The sequence below is a fragment of the Rhea americana genome, unplaced genomic scaffold, assembly GCF_003343005.1.
Source record: "Rhea americana isolate MKP2758 unplaced genomic scaffold, rheAme1 scaffold_175, whole genome shotgun sequence".
NCBI classification, from domain to species: domain Eukaryota; kingdom Metazoa; phylum Chordata; class Aves; order Rheiformes; family Rheidae; genus Rhea; species Rhea americana.
The window spans coordinates 1,702,371-1,728,442 of NW_028185872.1; the positions used below are offsets into that span (position 1 = coordinate 1,702,371).

The following is a 26,072-nucleotide window of genomic DNA, read 5'->3' on the forward strand; positions in this document are numbered from 1 at the left end:
CGGCTCAGCCCGCTGCGCCACCGCCCCGGCGCGGCCGCTAGATGGCGGCCTCTCAACGAGCAAAGCGCCGCGCTCTCTAGCGCCGCCGCCGCGGCTGCCGGCGGGGCGGCGCCGCTGCACCCGCCTTCCCCCGGCAGCGACGGCGGCCATCGCTGGGCAGGCCCACGTGACGGCGTGGCGGCCAATGAGGGCGCGTCAGAGGGGCCCCGACTCTCGTCCCTGTGGCCGCCATTAAAGAAAAAGGGGCTCGGAATTAAACGGGAGAAGAACCCCCCTCCCCCTCCCCGCGGCGGCCGCGACGCGACATGGGGGAGACGCGCTGAGGGGCAGCCGCCGACCAGGATGCCGCGGCCGGGCAGCCGCCGACAGAGGCACCGCTGAGGGACGGCGAGGAGGAGGAGACCCGCCAGCGGGGGCTTGGGGGCACCGACTCCGGCAGCAGCGGCCGCCGCGTCCCCTCTGCCTCGGCGCCGGGCGGCGGCGGCAGCAGCAGCAGCAGCGGGGCCGGGATCCGCGGGGCTCCGATACCCCCCCTCCCTCCCCGCCCCCCGCGGCCCTTCCGGCCGAGGAGAGCCCGGGGCTCGGCCGCCGCCGCCACCGCCTCCCCGCCCTCCCGGGGAGACCTCGGCGAGGGGGCCGCCCGCCCACTGCCCCCGCGGGGACGCCGCGGCGGGGCAGCGCCGAGCCCTCCCTCGCGGAGACCCCTCACCTGGGGCAGCGGGGGGCCGGGGCTCGCTCCCCTCCCCCCGCCGAAGACACCGCTCCGGCTGAGGACTGATATTTTATATTTTTCTCCCTTTTTTGCCCCTTTTTTTTTTTTTTTTTTTTTTTCTTTTTTTTTTTTTTTTTTTTTTTTTTTTTTCTTTTTTCCCTTTTTTTTTTTTTTTTTTTTTTTTTGAGGGTCCAGCCTCGCAGCTGGGCTAGTCCTTCCCCCCCTCCCCAGCTCGAGGGGGTCCTGTGAGGCTTGGCGCGGCGGCGGGCCCCCCCCGGCCTCCCGCTCTCGGCGGTAACTTGTCGGGGTCCGGGCTCCCCTGAAGAGACCCACCCAGGCGTGCGGACTTCGCGGGGCTCCCGCGGCCCCGCAGGACAGCTTGGGGGGGGGTCGAGCCTCCCCGAAGACGCTCTGGGATTTGCCCCCTTCCTCCTCCTCCTCCTCCTCCTCCCCCTTCTCCGAAAAGACTGGGGCTCGGCCTCCGCGAGACGCCTCCATCGTTCCCCGAAGAGACTTCGAGGGTCACCCACAATTTCCTCCTTCCACCCCCTCCCTCCTTTCCCTTCCTCCTTTCCCCACGGAAAAGGATTTTTTTTTTTTAAAAAACCCAGCGGAGGATATTTTGGTCTCACCCTCTCAGCGAAGAGTATTTCTTTTTGGGGAGGGGGGGGTTTCCGCAGGGGAATTTAATCCCTTGCTGGGCTGCTGAGGAGACTTTTTGCGGCCTTTTCTCTCTCAAGGAATACTTTCCCCCCCTCCCCTGCCCCCGCAGATGGTTTTCGGGGTACACCCCAGGAAATTTTCTTCTCCTGCCTTTACGGATTCTTCAGACTTGCCTTGCTTTTGGCCCTAAAGTTTGTTTTTCATGATTTTAAATTTTAATTTATTTGGAATATATTTGGAGCAGGGGAGAAGAATCTGATTTCTCCCCCTCCCCCCTACCCTGTTGCCCTCGGACTCCGAAGAGACGAGCCTGGATTTTGCTCGCTCCCACAACCAATCCTTCCGAATCATTCCACTATTTGCCCCTTTCTCGTCTGATGACTAAAGAAACAGGAGGAAGAGGAGGGAGGTTTCTGGATTAACTACCCCCACTGGATTATTTATTTTCCTACTTCTCTTGCTTGGCATCGAAGATAAGAGGAAGGAGGGATGTCAACTGATTTTTACCCCTAGTCCCCTGGATTAATTACCCCAATTTTTATCCTCTTGTTGGATCAATTACCCCCTTCACCTTACCTCCACTCCCTCCCCTCCTTATGCGAATGAGAACACAAGAGGAACAGGGAGGATTTTGATCTTAATCTCCTGTCGTTGGATTACTTACCACCTCCCTCTTTCTGTTCTCCCCTTCCATGGTGGCTTTACCCCCCCCTCCCCCGTTTGCTATCCAGAAGAAGAGAAAACGTTCTGAGTTTCTCTTCCCCCCTCCTCTTTTATTTTTATTTTTTTAAAGCCCTCTCTTATACCACTCTCCTCCTGGGTTATTTATCCTGCCACTATTTTGTGTGCATGTGTGTACGTATGTAAATCCCTTATTTAACTGCGTTATTATTTGTGCGTGTGCCTAGCTCCCCCCCTCCCCCCTTTCCCTCGCAGTCTCTCTCCCCCTCTCTCCCTCTCTCTCTCTCTCTGTCTGTCTCTTTCTTTCTTGTCGGAGGCTGTGGGATAATGGCGTGTGGGTTGTGGCTGTGAGGATGAGTTCCTGCTTCGTGCCGAACGGGGCCAGCCTGGAGGATTGCCATTCCAACCTCTTCTGCCTGGTGAGTGAGCGCCCGCCGCCGGCGCGCACGCACCGCGGGCGCGCAGGGGGCGAGGGAGAAGCTTTCGGGGGGGAGGGGAGGAAGGGGTAGTGGCAGCAAAGCAGCCATTTTTAGCATAGCTTCTGTTGGATGAGTCCTCGGAGTAGGCCCTGCCTGGAGCCAGCCAACTCTCCGGTGCCCCTCTGCTTTCCCCCCGCCGCTGCTGTCTGTCTAGCGTTGCCCCTCCCTCCTCTTTCTCTCGGTATTCTCCCTACAAACTTGCCTTTTCCTGTTGTTTCCTTGCCTACAACTTTTTTTTTTTTTCCTCCCCTCCCTCTTTGCTTTCTCTTTAACCTTATCTCTGCTACTGTATGTGATATATCCAGCAGGAGGTAAGGGGGTCTCCTGCTCCTTTTCTCCCAGCCTCACATCTTTCTCCTCCAGGGAACTTTCTCCCCCCTCTTTCTGACATCCCAGACAAATTCTGAGCTGAAACCTCTCTTCTTTGCTTCCTCAAGGGTTTCTTTTATGGCCTGTGTTTTTATTATTATTATGGAGATCTGCTTTTAGTGATGCACTCTGTGTGAAGCAGTGGTATCTTCTGTTTTGTTGTGCACCATTTTGTAGATTTTTTTTTTTAAACACGAGTATGAAATTGTTTAAATGCTTGGATATTTTGGCAGTTCCCAATTTGATTTAACTGGACCGTGATGCAATTTTTGGTAATTGTGCTGACCTGTTTCATCTGCCTTCTCAGGCAAATTAGCTAATATTAGATGACTGCCTGGTATTTATTATTCTAGAGATTGTTATAAGTAAAAACCTGTGCCAAGCTGTTGTACTGGTATTTTTGGAGGGAGAGGAATCTGGACAGTCTGAACATGCCTTCAGACTGAATCAGGCCTGCAGCTCTGTATCTGTAGTATATTTTTAAATCTTTAAGTCTTTCTAAAGTATCAACTGTTGCAAACTCCTTACCTTTCATCTAAATTGCTTTTTACTGAAGGTAGGAAGGCTGCCATGTTAGGTGTAAATGTTGCAGTAATCTTATGTGTTGTCATATTAGGAAGAAAAAAATCAGTTCTCAGCAGGTGCTGTCTAGCCTTGCTTCTTCATTCTCAAATATATTTCATGGGTAATGCTTCCTAAGTGCCTTAAGGTTACTATTCTTAAGTGGGAAAAAAACAAAACAAAACAAAAAAACATTTTGGTGGCCTTAAAACTTGGTACAGTGTTGCTTTGTAGATAATTCAGGAATTGTCTCTTTTCCATTAAATATAATACCTTGTAACTCTTCTACCTTATGAAGTAACATGGATCCTTTCCTGGAAAGGGATTTAGTGGCTCTTAACCAGTTTGGGCTTAAGTCAGATGTGTAATTTCAGGATAGAAATAGGATTTAAATTTTTAAAATGTGGTGCGAGAAATGAGAAGTATGAGAGCTCAGAGTAAAATAAGTACACTTGAAAGGCTTCCTGTGTGTGAGAGAGAATACTTAAGAAACTTGTGAAATTTTCCAAAATAGTAGATTACTGGAAGAACGTATGCTTAAGCTAGACTTACTGTATTAGCTATTTCCTTAGAGAAATACTGAATTTAAAAGGTATTGTATGCATAAATAAACATAAGGCATGAAGATCTTTGCTAAGGTAAATGTTTAGTAAATTGTACAGTTAATAGTCTGCAAATAATTACATTAATGTTGTTCACTTTTCACTTTTATATTTGAAGTTAAATCTCACATTTTCCCTCCGTAATCTTAATGCTGCAGTGAAAATTAACAACTCTTGCTTTACTTTATTTAAAGAGATTATAAAACAGGCACCCTGTTTTATTTCGAGATTATTTTCTAAGTGTAGTTTCTGTTAAGTTTTGTTGGAATAATCCTTCCTCCTTCTTCCCACCCTCCTTTTTCTGTGTCATCATCTTGTCATAGCAGGGTGTTTTGGTTGGGAATGGAGACAAAAAGCTGGCCATTTCCAGTTCTCTTACGAGATACTTAGAATTATTTCTGGACTTTGTTTTCCTCCCTTCTCCTCCCTCCAATGTCTGATAGTTGTTCTCTTCCTTCTCTTAGGCTGATCTAACTGGCATTAAATGGAAGCGATATGTATGGCAGGGTCCAACATCTGCCCCAATTCTCTTTCCGGTCACGGAAGAGGACCCTATTTTGAGCAGCTTCAGTCGCTGTCTGAAGGCGGATGTACTTGGTGTTTGGCGTCGAGACCAAAGACCCGGACGCAGGGAGCTATGGATATTTTGGTGGGGTGATGACCCCAACTTTGCTGATCTTATTCATCATGATCTTTCAGGTAGGTTAAGTTAAAATACCTTCTGTTGGTTGGTGAAAGGATACTGTTACTCAAGGACTGGCAAGAGTCAGCCCTACAAAATCAGTAGGTGGACTATTATGTATAGATAGATTTATTGCTGCAACTTTGAGTTTATGGTAATAGTGGATAAGACTCTCAGAAAAGCCAAATTATTATGTCAGTGTGATAATCAGTTGGTATCTGTTTAGGTGGTCTTTGGCTGCTAGATATTCAAGGAGCAATTTTGTGCCACTCACTTATTTACAGAGTTGCTCAGACTTACCACTTCTGAGAGACGGGGAATATTTATACTTCTCGGTATTTTTGTACCTCAAGTTTGGCAACTATTTTTAAAGATGTTTACTTGTTGATCTTGATTCTTAAAGCAGATAGCTTTCCAAACAATTTATAAAAAGAGAAAACAAAGTTGCTTGTCGGCAAGGTGATAAAGTTAACTTTTAAACTGTCTCTGTAAGTCTGTTGGTGAGACAACACTAATACTAGAAAAAAAAAGTAAATCACATCTCTCTACTCTCGTTTCCAGTGATATACACTATTCAGATTACTGAAGTGTAGAACTGAGACCCGGGTTTGGTGACCTACTAACCGGAATTTGTTAATACACTCTGCAGGCCAAAGCACAAATGTAAATTTGAAATGCCACTAAGAATGTTGACTTGAAACAAATTACACTATTTCGTATGAGAACTTCATTATTATATGATTTGGAAAAGAATCAAAGTACTAAAATGACACTTTGATGGATTAATTGACTTTAAAGTTGGGATTGCTGTTGTTATTCCTGTCCATCCTGGAAACGGAAACTTCACATCTTAAATGTCACTTAGTGTAGGTTGCTTAATGCTGTAGTGCATTTACAGTTTCCTTATTTTGCCCTATGAATAACCTCAGTCTTGACATGCAGGGACTATCCTTTGAATGGCTGAGATGTAACTTACACTAAATGCTATTTTTGGCCTGAGCCTGCCCTAAGCAAAGACCAACACTTGTGCACAAGTATTTATGTAAACTTTGTATGTAGTTAGTTGATAGGCTTAAATAGAGGTAATAATGTTATCCTTGTTGTGTAGAAGATAAAATACACATTAAGTCCTCTGGAGACTGCGTTTCTGTTCTTGTTGGCCATCAGAATTATTTGTTGGAGCAGCTTCCTTTAGCCTTTGAATTTATCTACAAGTGACTTAATATAAGGTGCTTTTTAAAATGTTGGTATTTTGTAGCTGACCTTTCAGATCAGCGTGTATTCATGCTTTTACAGAATTGCACTTGTGCCAATAGATAAGCGGGTATCTGCCTAGATACTTATCAACACTTAACCTGTCCTAGAGTATAAGGGAGAGATAGTAGAGGATTATTTTTTGTCAGCCATGTCTTTGCGATTGTTCTGGATATATTCTTTTTTCAGGTCACTGGTGGATGTCTGCACTTAAGTAGAGATGTTATTCTACATCTGTCTTGCCATTAGACATTTTTCCACATTGTACTACTTGGGAGACTGTTACCTATGTCTGTATAGGCATATCTGACGTCTTGGTTTTAGCAAGCAAGTTTTTGTTCCTTTTTGATTAAAAAGGGACATTATAGGCTTTTAGATTGTGTTAGTCTGCTTAGTTTTATGTGATCAAGGGCTGATAAAGATATTAATCAGCTAGATTGTGGAGGAGATGACTGAGGAGTGCCTGCACTTGCACTCTTTTTACATAAAATCTTAACAGGAACCTCATATAAGGAAGAACTATCGCTGAACCGAAACAGTGTTATCTGACCTTTGTGATAGACCCAATGGATTTGTTTTCATTGGCTGAAAAAAATTCACGTTGTAGTTCCCGTTGCCCTGTTGTTCTGATATTGCCCATTGCATTTTCAAAGGGAAAGACAAGTTACTTCCTGGCAGAGACTTGTTACCTGCAAAATTGACTGGAAATTGTTTCCAGTAACTGCTGACAGTTAAGGTGCTGTCTCATTTACAGTTTCTCTACCAGGTGGAAGACGAATTGTCCCAAAGAATGGGATGGGGAAGTAAGGAAAGAACGGAGGGATTAAGAAAACTGTTGCTGCTCATGTGTCATTTATTGCCTACTGACAGGCTTCCCTTAAGAAAGGGGGATTTGAAAGAGCTGTAGTTAAAAATGCCTGAGCAGCATTAACAACTTTGATTCTGGCTTTCTTTGGTATGAAGCTATGCCTGTTGAGGAGAGGCTAGTATTCTAACAGATTTTGATTAGCTGTGGTGTAGTTTCAGGGAATAATGGCCACTCATTGCCTGGAACAGATCTTCATCAGCAATGCTGAGGGATTTGAAATATGGCAGCCTTCAAGAATCTCTTTATCCCCTACAGATCCCATTTCCGAGGTCACTTTAAAAGGAAATAGTTTTGTGGGTGTGCATCTATGCATATCAGATTTTTAAAAATATWTATATCTTCAGTCTGTACACTCTAGATGTTCATTCTTTGCCCTGGAGATACATTTGAATGACTGCTACTGGCTATATCTGAATTTTCATATCAAGCCTTGGATAACTGTCTTGCTGATGGTCAGGGATTGTTGTTGCCTGGGGCCATGTCAAAAGGAGGCTTGTCCTGAGATAGTGATTGATCGGTAATATTGACTTCACTCAAGCATGTTTTTTTCCTTCCCCAGAAAACTATTTATTTTATATAAAATGAACAAAAAACATAAGTCTATTCCTCTCCTAACATAGCTAGAGGCAGACAGAAGCTATAAAAACGTTATTTTATCCTCCAACAACCTCAGAGGTTATGTTTGTGTTGTGACAGTGAAGCTTGATTATAGTAATTCCTGCAACTCAAAGCTTAAAGTAGGACATGTCTTCAGATTTCAGGATGTAGTGATCTCTCACTGGTCTAGTCAACAGCTATTTATTAGATGGATTTTTCTTTATTTTAAAGTGGTTATCTATACTTTTTTTTTTTAAATTTACTGTGGGTAGTTTCAAACATGAAAACAGTTGGGTATGAATTATGCGCAAGAGATAATCTGAAGGAAATAGTTACATTTGATTAATGCTTGGATAGAGGAATGCTCCAGTAAGCCTTTGACCTTCAAATTGCACCTTTTAAATGTTGAAGTATAAGATGTGGATTTTTCCTTCTGCTGGCTATTAAATCTTTTTAATTTACTTTAAAAATTGACAGGTACATGAAAACTGTTCATGTAAGATTAATCATTCCTGTTTGTTGAGCAACCTTCAGCACAACTCAATGAGAGATAAATGTATAAATGTGATGTTAGTCTTAGCTCTCATTCTGGGCATGCGGGAAGGCTTTAAGAATAAGGAGAAAGGTCTGTATACTGATGCTTATCTGTTTATCCTATGTGGTAGAGATGACAACAGTTGTGGCAGCAGAGATAGTTGCATAGTTCTCAATGTGTGTGATAGATTACATCCTTGTCTCCAAACAAATCTGAATTGGTTGATTTGTGCTGTTGTCAGCATTAGGTGTCTCACTTCTCCTAATACGACAGAACCAGAATATGAGCCAGTTAACATAGCGAGAGTTTGTAAAAAGCTGGCCAGTTGCAAGTAGTCCACAGAGTGAACTTTGAAAATAATTTTGCTGGTTGTTTACTTGCATTTTTTCTTTAATGCCATTCGCTTCGTAAGACCATTTAACTCAAAGGAAAAGAATGTTTTCTTAAAATTTTTGCACCCAATGTCCATATGCTGAGCTTACTTAGGTTGTCAGTGGATACCTGTGTTCCTATGTACATAATAAGAAAGCGTTATGAATATTTGTAACTTGTTGTGTGGTAAACTGGTACTCTAGCATCCTCTGTTCTCTGTGGTGGTGATGTGTCTGCTTCAGCAAAACTGCAGATAAGCATTATGCAAAAATTCCTGAAGCAGTCTCTGTAGAATGTCTATGACTTGTCGCTTGATGTGATTACCAGCTTGAAGGTGACAGGTAATGTTTAATTTTGTTCCTCTATTTATTTATTTACTTATTTTTATTTTGACAAACATACCTGTGAAATATATGTGGAGTAAGGAGAAAAATACTAAGTAAGAATAAGTGAGGATTTTGTATCATAATGAGTACAATATCACATGCATAATGTATCTCTGTGAAAGCGATGAATCCATTTAACAATGCAAGTAAAATCTGTTTATATATAGAATTACTCAAAGATGGAGGTTAGATATTAGATGGAGGAAAGTATTAGAATGTTTAGCTGAAAAGTTAATTATTTATCTTACAGCTTTTCTCTTCTTGTGGTCGTACTCTAGGTTTCCAAAGAAGCAAAAAACTACAGCTATAAAGCTAACAAATGCAGAAGGATACTTATCTTGTTATCTATATAAACAAGCATAGTTGCACATTTACAAAAATGTAACACATTTTTAACAACTAGAAAATAAATTCTCTGCAGGATAGAGAAGGTATGAAGCCTACATATGTGAAGCTGGTAAAGGCTTGCACTGGAAAAGCTAATTTGTATTGATGTTTGAATATTTGAGTATGGTATTTTGATAGTAACCGAAAGATGAGCATCTTTTGGCTGGCTTCTCAGCTATGAAATTTTTCAACTGATCTGGATATCTGAGGGCTTTTCAGTGAATGTAAGTACAGGTACAACTTTACTGGAAACAAGATTAGGGTGTCCTACTGAGATTCTTAAATTGGTGTTTTTGAATTGTAGTCAGTCTCTTTCTACACACGCAATCTTCCCCCCCCCCCCCATCTTCTTCTTTAAAGGAATATAGGCCCTTGATTACTTTTTGGTAGTTTACTGGGTAGTTCTTGCTTTGAGCAATTTCATTTAATTTTAAAGTAAAGTATTTGAGTTTAAAAATATAGTAACACTTGGAGTGAAGCTTTCTGTCATATGTTATTGTTATATTGTTCTCCATTGCAAAATAGTTCAAAAAACTTAAAAACTGGTATTCTGACAGAAAGCATGCATTAAGCTAAGATGTCAGCACTCCTTGATTCTTAAATTTGGCTGAAGATCTGTAGGTAACAAATATGACTTAAAACGTGGAATTGAATGGAACAGAATTTATTAGAAATGCCAGGGCTTTTGTATTCAGATCGTGCTTTCAAACTCCTCTCTCACAGTATGCTTGTCTAAGAGCACCTGTGAAAGAGAAGGCGGCGGAGTAAGTGCAAGTGAGCTTTACTGTTGTTTCAGGTAAACTGCATAAAGAGTGTAAAGCAGAACATAATAATGAAAGCAGATCAGCATTCTAAAACTTTCATTAATTTTGGATGGTAGTAATATCAAGGAGATGTTAACTGAGGAAGATTTGCCTTTTTTTTGTATTATAGAAGTTATGTTTTCCTGATCATTATTTCCAATAATTCTTTATTTCATGATACTACATAGCTTCACTTAAGGAAAATGCTCCACTTAATTTTGTTCCCTCTCTTTTTAGACCAAATAGTCATTATACTGGAGTGTGATATGTATGCGTCTTTATGTATGTTTTTATATAATATTTTATTCACTATATAGTGTATATATACATATATGTTACATATATTTTATATAAAGACATACATGTAAGACATACTATATAATATATATAAATATTAATGGAAATGTATGAAAGAGTAGAGTGGTTTAGACAGTTAAAAGGACTAGTTAGAATATTTGTAATGTCCAAGTTGCCAGAGCACTCTTGTGGTTGTCACTCATCTGGAGTGAAATTGTGACTTAGCAGATCAAAAAGTTGCTTATTTATTTTATGGTGTTATTACCATCAGGGTGAACATTTAGGATTATTCTGTTTAAGAAATATTTCAAGWCAAAAGTATCTCTTCCTCTTCTTCCTTTTTTAGTAGTATGCTTTGTACAATTTCTGTTAAGTAGGAGACTCTTCTGACATTGAGAGAAAATAATCTGAGCAAAGAAAAAAGATAGATGGGACATGTGAGCAGATGTCATAATTCATTTCTTCCATCCCCCACGCAGGAAGGGGGAGAGGATTAAATAGACTTCAAAAGGACACACAACACTTATTTATTGCTATTATTTGCATCTATTTGAATGATGTTCTGAAATGAGAGAATCTCTAGCTGTCATCTTATTTAATCTTAATTTTCTGTAGCAAGATTCACTTGGGTTTAAGCAGGTGGTCTTATTCTGGATACCAGACATTCTTTCTGATCAGTAGGTATGTTTATAGCATACTCCCTTTATAAATGTTAAAGTTTTAAATTGTAACTTCCTTGTAATGCCTTCCACTTTCCCACATTCTGTGATTCCGTGATAACGTGCTCGTCTTCTGTAATTCTGAAGAGCTCTCTGAGTTGTCTTAATTTACTGCTGGAACAATCCTGTGGCAAGTTCTTACATGTAAACTTCTGTTCATAACCTTGTTGTCAGCATAACTATTAATGTTAAATGAGATACGTAGCACTTTATAGTGTCTTCAGAAAATGGAACCCTCTCCTTTGTGCCCATAGTCTGACTATTGAAGTACAAGCCCTGAATTACACTTCTGTATAGTTGTGATTTTCTCTCCTTTGATACACTAATACGTCAAAACAAAATTAGACATAAAGGCTGGGAATAGCTCTTTTTTCTTTATAACATGTAATTGATGCAGGACATGTTCTTGGAATGATTTTTTTTTCTTTTTTTTAATTACAAGAGCCATATAGAAACCAACTATTTAACCTTTGAAATGGTGTGGAGTTTATTGTGCAGTTAAAGTCCAATATCATTAAGCTTTGTAGTTAATGTTTGTTCTATTGAGCTGCTTGTTTGCCACTAGTTGAGCAGTATGTGCTGAACAGCAAAGCTGCCTCTAGGATAGGGTTGCTCGTTTGTGTATGTCTACAAATCTCTGCACTCAGGAAAAATGTGTCCTCTTGGCACAGACATTTTATACCCTTTGACTTTGAACCTTTGTTGCTTTTTGTTACAAGTTTCTTGTACAATGTTTCCTTAGTAAGTTACTACATTACTTGTAGCTGTATAATTAAAAAAAAAATTGTTGATATGCTGAAATAATGATGGAGACAAAAAAGCATTGTGAAGTCTCCCTTATTTGAGAAATGCAGTTCCTTGCTTTGCCTTCTTTTTACCAGAAAGTGATCTCAAGTAACTACTTGTCTGTAATGATGTGCATCTCTTCTAAATTATGGGACAGGTCTGTTTACTCATCTTTTGTCCCTCTGAGAATGATACTGGGACAAAGAGTAATTTTTAACTTGTAGTACTGACCTGGAGTGAAAACATGTATTTTACTTTTGTGGAATGTAGCAAGCTACAGATATGACCCTAAAATTCTAGTTGCCATAGTATCTTGAAACTCCTCTCTCTCATGTATTAAACATTACTTACTGTAATAATCTATATAAAGTTTTTTTTCTAAATAAAACTTGTCTCATTTTCAATATGCTCTCGTATTTAAGTTGTTGAGACTTTAGTTAATGCTATTGCAGTCTTTTAAGCTTGTAAGTGGCTTCCAGATAAAGGTGAAGGGACTTATTTCAAAGGGGGATTTAAAATGCAAGGACTTGACTTTTCTAACCATTGAGCAGACCAGTGACAAGGTATTTGGACCAAAATTCTTTGTGAAGAGGTGGTAAGCRGAAAAGTCTCTGTTATAAGAGTGGTTACATGGAATTAAATCTAAACCCAAATTTCTCTTCTTAGAAGTGTGCAGTGAAAGCATGAGGGGCGACGAACATGAGATATGAGCAACTTATTTGAACTTTGAGTGGAGCAGATGACCTCCAGAGGTCCCTTTTCAACCTGAATTATTCTATGACTATCCAGAGACTGAAGTAAAAATATATCTCCTTATCTGTGTCAGACAATCTTTTAGTCTCTGCTGCTACCTGGAGTATAAAAGCAATGGCAGTGTAACTATACTAGGTTAGTCCAAGGTGACCAATAGCACATGCTTAAGGGTATGTGTAAAACACAGTATACTGGGGAGTTGCAGCCATAAAGCTAACAGCTGATTGTTAGTAATTTGAGGACAAGATCTTGAGGTTTCTTATATTGTGCTCCATGTTATATGTTGCTGGAAATTAATGATATTATATATGTACTGTGAGATACTACAGGAACTTTAAAATGTCCCTCATTTTTCTTGTGTAACGTAGCTGCCATGGTAATTCTCTGGACCCATATGTATACTCCTAGGGCTAGTAAACTACTTTCAAGCACTAATTTGAGCCAGAATGGTGGAAGAGATTACAGCTTCTTGTAAGGAATCTTGCCCTCCAGTTTGGCAAGTCAACTTGCTTTGTGCAAGTTGGAATCCACGACTGGTTTTGATTTAGGGGCCACAGGACTTTGCAGTGAAACACTGAGATCTTATCTGTATGAGCAGAGCTTTGTCTTTGCTTGCTGCTTTCCTCTTCTACTCTATGGTTAGAAAGCAGGACTAGCCTGCTTAGATATCTTTATTTTTTGTTTTGATGAGTCTCCTGGGGCAGATTCAGGCTGTTCTTACCAATGTTTTCTACAACTTACTCTTTTTTTCCTCATCAAAAAATTGATAAATGTTAAGGGTCAGTTAATCAATGAGATTTTGCTCAACTCTCCTCAGTCAATGATAGCTAAAAATATTCAGGTGTATTAAAAATCTGACCTCGGGCAATTGTTTTTAAGCATAATTGTCAACTATCTTTTCAGGGTAAATAGTTCAGACTAGTCAAAACATGAGCCACCTTGCAAACAGATTGGTATACACTGATCTTCTGGGATCAAATATATAATATCCTGCTGCTAGTTGTTTCCTTTTGTGTGCAAATACTTTTTTGAGAGAGAGAGAGAGATTTCTGTATCTGACTACTTTTAGCAGTTATATTGCTATCAGTAGAGTTTTTACCTGGATGCTACAAGATTATTATTATTTTTTAGTTACAAGTTATACTATGAATATCTTAAAAGCTTGTGGGGGAGGGAAAGATGGATGTTGTAATATATCTAGAACATGAAATAGTAGGATTGAACTCGATATTAATTTTGCTTTCCTTTGCATTGTAGAAGAAGAAGATGGTGTTTGGGAGAATGGACTTTCTTATGAATGTCGCACTCTACTCTTCAAAGCCGTTCATAACCTTTTGGAGAGGTGTTTAATGAATCGGAATTTTGTACGCATTGGGAAATGGTTTGTGAAGCCTTATGAGAAAGATGAAAAACCTATAAACAAAAGGTAGGTATTTTGTCTTATTTAATAAGTGGTAGAGTTTGCTACTTCTAGCATAAAGCTTAAACGTCTATTTAAGAAAACTCCATGGTTTGTTTGGGATCCTAAGTCTTCAGTCTTTTTTCTGCCTTTTTGGAGTTTTTCAAAACTTCCTTATGAAGAGAAGAAATAATATTGGAAACAATGGGAAGTATTTTCTGTACTGGTGCTCATGTGTAGGTTGCAAGATCTTGAAAAGAAGCTAGAGCCTGGAAGAAAGACAAGGATAACTGTCTGTGAAGAGATACCTGATGTGGACCTACCAGTATAATGGTTGAGACTATTTCTGGTTTGGAAATGCTACTAAAAACTCATTCTTTGAGCAAGCAGGATCTAGGGAGCAGTTTACAGGCAGCAGGTGTGGTTTGGGCAAATTGCATCTTACTGGAGATGTTGAGAAGGAGGTTTGTAATGCCAGCTGCTGTTCAGAAAGAAGGTTGCATTGGGGAACATTGGTGTTGAAAGAATACATATGGCCCCCATATTGAGGGGGAGCAGAAAGGACAGAATTTTCCTCTAGATTGGAAGGACTTCTTCTCATGGTTCTAACGTGGTTTGACATTCTTTGTTGCCTAGTGATAAATAACAAAATGAGTAAAAACTAGGTTATCTGGAACAAGTTTAATCGCTGTTCCCAAATCAGCTTTTAAAATCCAAAGTAATTTAAAGCTTAGAGGGTGGTTTTTTTTTTTCTTCCCCTTTCCCTTCCCTCCCATGTGTGGGTGTTTTGGTGTGTGTGTGTGTGTGTGTGTGTGTGAAATCTTGCATGCAGGAAACTTTGAGATCAGTGGCTTTGCTGTTTGGGTGTGGAGTTGGCCTTTGTTGGCATCTTCTGCAATAAATTTCAACTTGAAAGAGAACTAGAGCTGTTTTGTAGTAAAAGGAGCAGAAGCACATGTTTATGTGTGTTTATATTAGTAGCTGTGAACTTCTGCTTTTAATTTATGTATAAACTTGTCCTTTATTTCTAGGCATTCTTTCTCCACCCTAAACAGGGCAAATATCTCCTCTCTGAGATGTCCATGTCCATCTATTTCTTCTGTCTGTTGGCAGTTGATGCTGTAAATCAGTAATAAGGAGTTTACTTTTAACTATTTAGGCCAAAGTTATCTTGGCACAGTCTGGCTCATCTCATTTGAGGAACTGGTTTTCCAAATTGCTGTTTGAAGTTGGCATTAGTTATGTCATCTCTTACAGTAATTCTGTAAACCTCTTTGCAGCAGCTGAAAAAGCTGCTGCAAACTTTTAAAAATATAATGGCAGTATTTGTTTAATTTGGAGACTCTTAGCTTTTTTTAGAAAGGTCAGAAGGTCAGCCTGCTTGATGAAAATAACTCTCTGAAGGAATTGTTTTGTGGGTAAGTGCACAACATCATAAGTGGTCTAGGATTAGTAGGAAATTTGTAGAAAAGTGAGACAAATGTGTATAAAAATATGATTTTAGGCATTTTACAGAAATCTTTAGTTTCCTTTAAGACAGCTTCTTAAAAACAACTACTCAGAATAAAGTGGTATTCAGTTAAGAAAGGAGAGTGGTGAAAAGATGTGCATACTCTTGGAATGTTTTCCTCATCCCTTGTGGGAATATCCATAATTTGAGTAATCTGTATTCTCTGAAAAGTTGGACTGTATGGAGGAATCAGCTCAGGCTTCTGTTCCATGCAACTTCCTGCAGGTAGAAACACGGATCATTGATAGAGACACTTTGTGGTATGTTTCCTGTAGCTGGAAAGTTTGTCACTTCTGTGTTTGAGGTGGAAATGTCGACTGGAATGGTTTGTGTGGATTTTATTCTCCTGTGTAAATTGGAAGGCTCATCTAGTCAAAAGAGATGTTTTCCTCTTACCAAATGTTAAGCACAACATTGCAGCAAAGCATAAGGCTAGTGCTCAGCACAAAGACTTGCAGCCTGTCTAGAAAACACTCTGAATGTTGCCTTATGTGCACCCTTATTGCCTTATTAGATAAGTGGTATTACAGCTATATAGGCATGTCACAGCTGTTTAGTTTTGGTTGGTTCTAGACTTCTGCATACGTTCCATTTCATCAGCAAGTTATTTACTAAGGAGGGAAAGATAAGTTTATCTTTTCTTGTAGTTTTTTAAAAAAGACGTTCTTCTGCTCATGGACACGCATCTTAACAGTCAGAATGTTTTGAAGCTGTATTTTTGTCTTTTTGGAGTTTTCCCTAGTTTTCCCTATTTTTCAAGCAGGAGTTGTAATATTCATGATGCTGATCTTGAAAATATGTCATATAGCTCCTTGGTGTAGGAAGAAGAGTCTTTTTTTTTTTTTTTTTTTTTTCTTTTTCCTTTTTCCAAAGAACTGGTCTGTTTCTTCCTCTGTTAGGGGTGTGTCATAGAGAATACTACCTCTCTGTTTAGGAAGGTATATATACTTCTCTATAGTGCTTGTACTGGTTAAATGGAAGCCGCCTTCTTAGGGAAGAAGAAGGTTACTTTATGATAGTTTTAGTGTGTGCTGGTATATTTTTGTTCCTTTGCTGCTTGCAAAACTTATTAAATGGTGGAGAAGTATAGAAGAAAATGGCATATATGCAAGAAAATGAAAACTTTTGCCCATTCCCTGGTACACCTGCATGAATGTTACCTTGCTTCAAGTCAGACCTTGTAATTGTTATTTTTTGGTATCAACTTCCATACCTATCATTTCATATACTTTGCTCTTTTGGGGACCGCTCTTTGCATTAGCGTTGAGAAACCCTGAATATAGAATTTGCAAGCCTATATAACTTTAAAGTGCTTATTATACTGGGTACGAAGTATGTCTGCTACCAGTCTGCTTCAGATAGTAGTTTATACTGTTGTACTTTGGGATTTAGCTGACTACTGTACGGACTTGTTCTCTGTGTATTATAATTGTAGTTCTAGATAAGGTTGGTTGTGTTTACTGTCAATCTTTAGATTCAAAAGCTTTTAGATACTGGTTGGTCAATGCTGTTGATCCTAGGAGTAATTTCTTACATGTGCTTTCTGAAGTTATAATTGACCAATGTACAGGGTCTCAGTCCCACTTTTTCCACTTCCTTTCTCTTTGACCAACATGCAGATAGGATCAGCTCCAAATAAAAGGAATAGCTCTATCTTATTTTTCTGAGTTCTGTTTGAAAATGTGTTTCCATGGTATGTGAGGTTTTCTGTTATCTGGTATCCTGGCCATAGCAGTCGCTTGTGTTGTGGTTTTCTTGTGCAGTGGTGCAACAGGGAACTAAGATTCTGCATGCCATTCAGTTATGTCGTGTAATAGCTTTGTATGGGATGCAGCAGGCCAGGAGGTCTATGACATAAGGGTGTGATTTCTAGTAGGTGGTTGGCTGAGATGACACATCCTCAGGCAACCATGGCTTCCTTTCTGTTGCTATGTCACTTTTCTGCCTGTGTAAGGATATATTTAAAGAGCCTGTTTTCATCATTGTGTAGCATGTTCTATTTTTAAGAGTACAGCCCTTGATGTTTGTAAATTGGTGCCACTGTGGCACGTGAATAAATGATCAAGAAAGTAAGAATTACACGGTTTTAGGTGTTTGCTATTTAATTAAATTTATGGTGTAATCCTTAATCTATTAAACTATTGTTTAATCTCCTCTAAAAATACTGGAAAAGAAAAAAGCTCGAATGCATGTGTTGTACAGCCACACAGACTGCATGCTGAGAAGGCTGCAAGATAACCCTGACCTGCTCTCCCCTCCTTTCCCCTAGTCTAAAACCAGCATCGAGAAAAGTGAGGCAGTTGTATTTGGTGAAACTTGATCTGTTAGAACAAGTCAGGATTACAATGCCTGAGGAAACTGTCTGACGTTTTGGAGYATGCTAGTTCCACTTCTCTTTACAGATAGTAAAGGAAGGAGTAGCAAACAGCCTAAAGTTTCTTTTGTTAATTTGCAAGTGGGTGACTTCCAGAGTTCTTGGGAATGGGTGAAGGGGGTCAGCGGGGAGAACAACAGAAGAATAAAAGACTAAATAGGGTGTTTTGCTAATGATCTTAGTTGTAAAGAAACAGATCATTGCTTCAGTGCTTTGTAACTCTTTCCAATCACTTAAAGCAAGGTGGATTGCAGAATCTCAGTAAGGTTACTTAAATGACTATGTATTGAATTACAAAATTTGACAAATAATGTTTTTCTTCTTCTCCCTTTCCACCCTATCATAGTGTGGTGTCRTCATGTTCACAAGCATGGTTATGTATGTTTTAATTTGTAAATCCACACTTTAAGCATAAGAGATGAAGATTGTCAACTGCTGCATTCATCTGTATGTCTCTTGTCTGGTTAGACTGCTCAAGTAACACGCCTTTGGATGAGGCTTTTCCTCTGCCTAGAATCAATATAACTAGGAAACTTGTTAGGTTAAACACTACTTTAGATATGATTCTGTAATGAAGATCAAATCTGACGATGATAACCGAAAATAAAAGCATGAAGTGCTTATATGGAGCCCATTTGAAGTTTTGGTTAAAAAAAAAATTTGGTAATTTTTAATGCAATTGAAAGATTAGTAAGCAAATAATTGAGTAATCCTGACTTAGTGGGATGATCTAATACAGAACTGGAAAGCCAGCATACTAAAAGCTACTGTATTACTTGTATGATTGCTTGTAAGTAGGAAATAATATAACCAGTTGCATGGGATGGCAAACCAGAACTGGTGTCTTACATGCTCACTTGGGGGAGGGGGAGATTCATATATATATGTGTGTGTGTGTGTGTATATATATATATATATATATACACGCATATATATACACATACATACATACATATATATATATATATATTTTAGGGGATAAACTTATAGCTTACAAAATAAAACTTGCCTCAAGTTTTGCAGGTAATGCTGTTTAACCTTAGTCTGGATGCAGGATATATGCCAACCTAACTTTGTTTTATTTTTCTGTGGAAATACTATTTTATCTAACTGATATAAGTAATAAGTATATGAACTCATGGGAAATGACTGCTGAAAAATATTCTAGATATAAATTTGCTTCTCTTTTGTAAGCCTTTGTAGATGTAATTATCTTGATTTTAAGGTGTACTTATCACAGTTCTGAGCATAATTTTTTGTTCTTTGCCTCATCTTGCTAAAGAGAAAAAGGTAAAGCTCACCACAATGAATACAGTTCCTGAGCTTGGTGCAAGTGTAACACATCTGCAACCTTGAATGGCCATGGCTTTGGTGTGTATGTAATTTTCCCCCCGCCCCCAAATGGGACATGGAAATTATCTTATTGCCTACTTCAGAAATGTTTATATTTGTAATGTAATAATTATTCTGAAGGAGATCAGCTATTGTCCGTTGGTCTTGACTGCCCTTGAGACAAAGGGAATATTAAGCTTTGGGTCCTGAGTCCGTGTTCCTACTCTATCGCTGTGTTTGACTGCCTTTTTTGCTATTTACCATTCAGTGGTCTTTTGATAGAATAGAATAATTTCTTGCTTCCTCCAGAGGCATGCCCTGATGGTTTTTTAAGGAACAGAAAAAGGAGATTTCTGGGGTTTAACACTCAAAATTCTTCATAATTTAACTTCTTTGAGTTAACTAAACAAGTAAAACATGTAGCTATAGGTTTTGTTTTTGTATAATTATTATGAAACCTTAAGTGCTGAAACTAAAAGGCTCCTCTTTGATACTGTTGGGGATATTTTCTGTAATCTGTTAAGTCTGTTCTACTCTTCTTGCTGTGTAAATTCCCTCCTATATTAATCTTTAAATCAAACAATGTCAACATTTTTTTACAACAGCTCTAATGAGGCTGTTCTGGCATCACGTACCGGCAGGAGAGCAGGTGATGTTTTTCCTTTTACTGTAGACAGCTGGAATCAAGAGCTGCTGTAAGTAGGACAGTGCAGGATAAACAGCAGGAGCTGAGAGCATTGATCACGTGATTGTCTCTTTGGAATATTGGGTTGCTACAGAGACTACTAGCAGACAAATTTAGCACTTTACATCACAAAGCAGTTTTCTCATATTTAGCATAAGTTGCAATGGTAGTTGGTTCATCAGGAAAAATGAAAAAATGATATGGCTCTGGGTTTTTAGCTTTGAAAAATGAATGTGTGCTCTATCTCATCGCTGAGCAGTATGATAATACAAAAGCATATAGATACTTCAGATTTTTGTTAAATTAAAAATTCCTAATGCATTTTAGTTTTGAACTTTGAAAATAAATATCTGGCTTAACAATGTTTTTGTAATTGTTTCAGAATGAGACAGAGCAATAACTAGAAAGCTGACGTTACTTTTAAAAAGGAGTAATGTCTAGCTATTATTGTTTTCCAAATATATGCTGAGTTATTTTATAGTACATGGATGTTCTATTGTGAAAGCTCAAGTTCAGATAATTGAGATTTGCATTCTGAATAATTAAAGGATGCTAAAATGTAAGACAGCAACTTTATTAGTCTTGTTTTAGATTCTGAAATGCAGGAACAAGAGCCAGCTCGTGTTGTAGTATTGCTTGTAATTGCTGTATCTGGAGAAATATCTATATTTGTGTGTGTTATATATCTGTATAAACTTCTAGTTGTGTTGCATTTAAAAAATATTTTTGCTTCTAGGTAAGAAGTCATGCTATGTTTTCAGTCAATAGGATACAAAAATCCTCAATTTATTTCAAACCCTTTTTTTTATGCGGGAAGCTAAGCCTGTTAACAATGAACTTTTAAAAATGTGGAAGTCTTTGAGGTGAAAATGACTTACTAAATTGTGGAACAAAGGTCATTTATTACATTTGTATTTGATTTGGTATACACAGCTTAGTTATGGAATAAACAAATATTTTAACTTGCAAGTCTTGCTAAAAACAAAACATCCTTAGCTGTGTGAAAAATACTTAGAGAGCCTTTGACAGTAGTCATTAATGATACGCTTTGAACTAAAAGTTTTTTTTTTTCTGCTTTGCTATTAGCTATGTTTTTTGCTTTGTGTTATCATCAAAATCAGCTTTCTGCTATATTTACCTTCATGACCATAGGGAGTTACTGAAAGAGATGCTTAGAAAAATGTCTGCTGTTCCAGCTCACTGTCAGTAGTTAGAGAAGCATTTGTGTTTTGAGATGTTATTGTTTCATGTTAAAAGGGAGCATACGTAGCTCATTAGAAAATATAAATACAGATGTGTTCAAATTTCTTTGAATTTTCACATAAAGGATATTAATGCCATTGTGTCTGAARGGGAGTGCAGACCTTGTGATAGGGGCTTATACAAACCCTGATGTTACAGGGAAACTTGTAGTCAAGGGCAAGAAAAGCATGTTTGTGAATTGATTAATGGTGATTCAATCTCCTATCATAGAAAGTAGTACTGCAATATAATGAGTATATTTGATAGTGTTTTCTTCCTAAAGAACCAGCTACTAATTTCTCCCATTCTGTCCCCCCCCCACACTCAAAAAAAATCGACCCCTCCCAAAGTATTTCATAATTGAAACAAGTGCACCACTCTTGGCTTTTTATTTACTTATTTGTTTGGTCTCTTCTTTCTTAAAAAAAAAAAAGAAAATCCTGGCAATTTTTTGATGGTACATTAATATAACACTTATTTTCATATTTTGCTTATTATAGACACTAAAACATTTAATTTCTTGCTTATTTCTAGTCTGAATTAAGATTGTGGGTTTACTCAGTTCAGGATTATGTAATGGTGAACAGAATGGAAAAAGCCATCTCAAAATAAGATTTGTTTTGAAGCAGTATAGGCATGAAGGTGTCTGCAGAGAGAACTTCACTTCATTAATCCTCTGCAGTGTGAAGACTATTCCTGGATGATATATGTAGTCACAACAAACTGTTCTGAAAAAGTACTTGCAAAGAAAAGGTAGTAGATAGGTGGTTTTGAGGGAGTTGCTTGTGCTTCTCTTCCAAGAACTTGAAAGCCTCGAGTGGCTTGGCAGCTTCACTTTCTTCTCCATGATGGGAAGTCTAGAGGGTTGACTAACAAAGAACAAAACATGTAGTGCAACACTGTGTAAGGAAGAGGATGAGTGATGTTGAGCATATGAYCAGGTATGTAATTCCTCTAGTCTTTTGTTCTTTGACACATCTGTTTTTTGTCCAGTCTATGCTCGTTGCAAGTGTTGCCCCTCAAGCCTTGCTAAAGGAAAAAAGAATGAATATGAAGTTTCTTTAGGGCTCTGGGTTTTTATTTAAGTTTACTCTTTCCAAAAGAATCTATTCCATTGGAAGAATGTGTTCATTCCTCCCATGAATTAACTGTAGAAAGCAAGTGTCACCTTTTAAAAGAAAGCTCTTTGATACCCTTTAAAAGACATACTGAAATAGTCTGGCTAAATTTTGTAGTGAAAAATAGCTATTTGGAGACACTGCTATTCAGGCAACTATGATGCATCATCTTGGAACTGCCAGGTCAATTGCTGCTTATGATGACTGCTGTCAGTGAGTCATGTTATACTGATTCTTGGTCAAAATACTCCAAAGCAGTCTGGTGTTGGCCAGTGTGTCCCAGTTCTTGGCAGATTCTCTGTAATACTCTGAAATAGAGAGGCATATTAATGAGCGACTTAAAACTCTAGCTGATGTGTCTGTGTTCCTAGACAAGGTGTTCTGTGGCACTGAAAAGGGAATGATAGAATCTTAGTTTTGACAGTTGCTAGGTCTGAGAAAGTAATTCTGCAATGTCCGTTTTCCTCATCTAGCAAACAGTAATAACGTATGTAGTTAATGAGAATACGGTAAGTCTTATTTTGGTAGGATTTGCAGTTCTCCAACTCAACTAGCTGTCTTTGGTTCAACACAAAAATAACTTGCAAAGACAAGATAGGAAAAAAATTGATCATAATTATGAAAACAAAAGAATACAGACCTCTCTATTGTAATTGTAAAATTTGAAGGCTCTATCAATTTACTATTAAATGTACTCTGCACTGTTGTAATTGGAGACTTCCTTGTTGCTTCTGATGATGCAGTCTACTTGCCTTTCAGCTGTAGTGTGGTGCAGATTTGAAGTATGCAATCTAGTGAAGTGTGGATTAGTGAGGGTCTAATGCAGCTAATGTTTGTGAAGCATTTTGAAAATATAAAGCTCTATGTAAGTACTAATGTGGAGGAAAAACGGGCCTAATTACCTTTTTATCAAGGAGATATTTTCAGATTTGCTAATGGATATGTAGAAACTTCATGTATATGTAAATTTTAGTGTGTGTTCCCCTCCTTCCCTTCCGTTTCTCTTAAAAGGCGAGAGTAGAAATTGCATTCACTATGTCTAAATCAATTTGTTTCTCCTCACATGGAATCACAATCCTTTGTCTCTGAACTAAAACGTGTCATTGTTTTCTATGATTTAGGTGAGGGAGCAGATGAAATCTGGGAAATCAAAAATCTTGTTCATACAGATGTATCTTAATGGAATACAAGGAGGACTGAAGAATACTTAAAACAGCGTTGTTTTTGAAGAATCTCTTAAATGTTTTAAATAAAAATAAGTTGCTTTCGGTGGTAGAATGCTTTCTGATTGAACTGTGTTGTGTGCAGATCGAATAATTCGTAAAGAATGCTCGTTCTGATGACAAACTTCATTAACATAGATATTTGGAGGTCTGTTACCAGTATTGGAGAAGGGATTATTAATGTTAGAGTTCTGATTAGACTTCAGTGAAATTACCTCGGTTAGAAATATTAATAGAATAGCTTCATATTCAGGGGTGGGAGGGAACAGAATGAGACATTTGGGAGTAGTATTTTTGTTTTCAGAATTTTCCATTTGAAATTCTGTTCTCCGCTCTTATTACATATGCATGTGCAGCAATACCTGATCATACTGTAAAAGTACCAAAAAAGTAGCGACTGATTAGGAGCTTTAGTGCAGGCTTTTATTTTTGGGTGTATCTGTTCCTCAAGGCCTTTAGTTAATTCTCTCTGCATGCAGACAGAATTTAACTTCTGAGCACTGTTGTATAGGTCTTATATATTATGGTTACGAGATGCTCTCCAGAAATTATCTAGTGACCTTCTGAGCTACTTAAGAAAAATGTCTGCAAATAAATATATAGGATGAAATCTTGTTAGTTGGCAGGAAACCACCATTTTTTCCCTCCATTTGTGTCCTCTGGTACTAACTGAATTGTAGAAGCAGTTTGCTTATTTACCCCCAAGTGAAATGCTTTTTGGCCAGTTAAGCAGGCTGAAGGATCTCCTCTCCTTGCTTCATTAGAATTGCTGACTGTGATGCGAGCCACTGAGGATAGGAGATAAAAAGTTAAAAATGGTGGATTTTTTTTTTTTTTTTTTAAGATACCAGTAAGGTTTGATAATATTCTTCCTGAACTGAGGTTGAGGAGGTGACACTGCCATCGCGTACAGTGGACGTCTGGAAGCTAAGGAATTGGAGAATGTACAAATGTACTAACTAACATATATATATATATATATATATATATATATAAAAATATATTGCTTAGTCTCCAAGTGAAAAATGATATCTACAGGGCATCCAGTAACATAGCACTGGTTCCATCTTCCTTCTTTTTTCTACTCCCCTGCCAGGAATTTTGGTATGTTTGATTCCTTTCATATGCATTAATGTTTTTCCTGAAGTTTTATAGTCTCACAATGATGACATTAAATGTGAAGAAATAGTGCCTGAGCATGATTAGTTAGCAAGAAACTTAATGCTGTGTTTGGCCTCATAAAGTACTAGTTTTGCCTTTGTGTTGGCCTTTAGTTTAAAGAAGGTTATCACATTTTCAGGAGATACTGTGTCTGTGCACCATGTGGAAATCTGCTTCCAGTAGCTTGAGTTTAAGGATGGCAGTATATTACTGTACATTTCTAATAGGAGATAAAATATGATTGTTCTCCATAAAATGTCCTCACTGCATCTCTGAAAATACTGAAAAAAAATCTAAGGTGGTGTGCATGATTTTGCTGTTTAATACTTAAATTTATAAGCAGAATTAGTGAAAAATTCATAACAAAGCTGCTTGCAGCTTTCATGCCAAAGCTGTTAGAATGATGTCAGTGGCAACAATGACTACTCTCTTACTTTTTGTTATTTATTTATTGAGACTTCTTTCCTGCTGAGTGGGGGAGATGAGCTCTTTTCTCTTTGCCCTTTATTATTTTGGCTTTTACATGATGACCTTGAATTTTCCTTGCTGCTATTTAGGACTAGTTTTGCACTGTAACCAATTGAAATGCTTCTGTTATCTTACTGATTCTTTTCTTTGTCTTGATTTTTCTGAGTTCTTCCCAATTATAGTACAAATGGCTGTTCTTCATCTCTGCAGTAATTTTGTGTTTACATGAGACATAGCTGAATCACATTTACAATGTATTTAAAGAATATGTGCTTTTACTTTAAAACTTTGCTTCATCTATACTAAGCTTCTAAACTGCTGCATATCACTCTGAAAAACAGCACTATCCACTATTTCACCTTAACAGTCCAATATGGTTTTAAATTAAAATTCTATTTGACAAGATCTGTCTTCACCTATCTGCATAAAGATTAAACTTTAATCAGATTTCCATACTTGAACTTAGTGGTGTTTGCTAACCACGTGACTCTTGGCTTCACTTGAACTTCACTTGAACTTCAAGTCAACAACAAGATGCTTAGCTCAATTATTGCTGGATTTTGGAAACTAACTTTATTGGGATTCCAGACCAGAATGATATTTCACCTGTAGCAAGTATACTGTCTGGAGCTGGATTACTGAAGCAGTTGTGCTAAGGTGTTATCAGAKAAGGGTGATAATCGACTTGTATATCTGGATCCTGACTTTCATGTTCCTAGGAAAACACTGCACAGCTGGTTGGAGTGCCACTGCGGACCTGGTGCACCTTGAAAATTCTTATGGTCCAGTCAGTCAAGGCCAGCCGTTTAGAGCAGTTACTCATCAAGGTCACTTCATGGCCTGCTTTAAGCTTTTATTATAAAAGATGTTGTGTTGAACTGCTTGTTTTTCCCTGGACAGTTTGTGGGTGTTCTTGTGCTTGAAGTGTTTTAATTATCTAATTGAAATCTGTTGGTGCCTGAACCCATTCCTTTGACACTAGCCTGCCTGCCTTCTCATTGGGATGGTGAGAAGCAACTCTGGTGGTTGCTTTTTGCTTTTTTTTTTTTTTTTT

The 26,072-nt window shown here is 38.5% G+C and overlaps 1 protein-coding gene across 1 annotated transcript in view; it reads left to right on the top strand.

Moving 5' to 3' along the window:
* The first annotated feature begins 808 nt into the window (after positions 1 to 808).
* Positions 809 to 26,072, top strand: part of MED13 (mediator complex subunit 13) — a 60,219-nt gene continuing 34,955 nt past the window's right edge. The window contains exons 1-3 of the mRNA XM_085301360.1: positions 809 to 2,475; positions 4,532 to 4,766; positions 13,764 to 13,932. Coding sequence (XP_085157486.1) covers positions 2,410 to 2,475; positions 4,532 to 4,766; positions 13,764 to 13,932 — 470 coding nt within the window. The 5' untranslated portion in view covers positions 809 to 2,409. The remainder of the gene's footprint in view (positions 2,476 to 4,531; positions 4,767 to 13,763; positions 13,933 to 26,072) is intronic.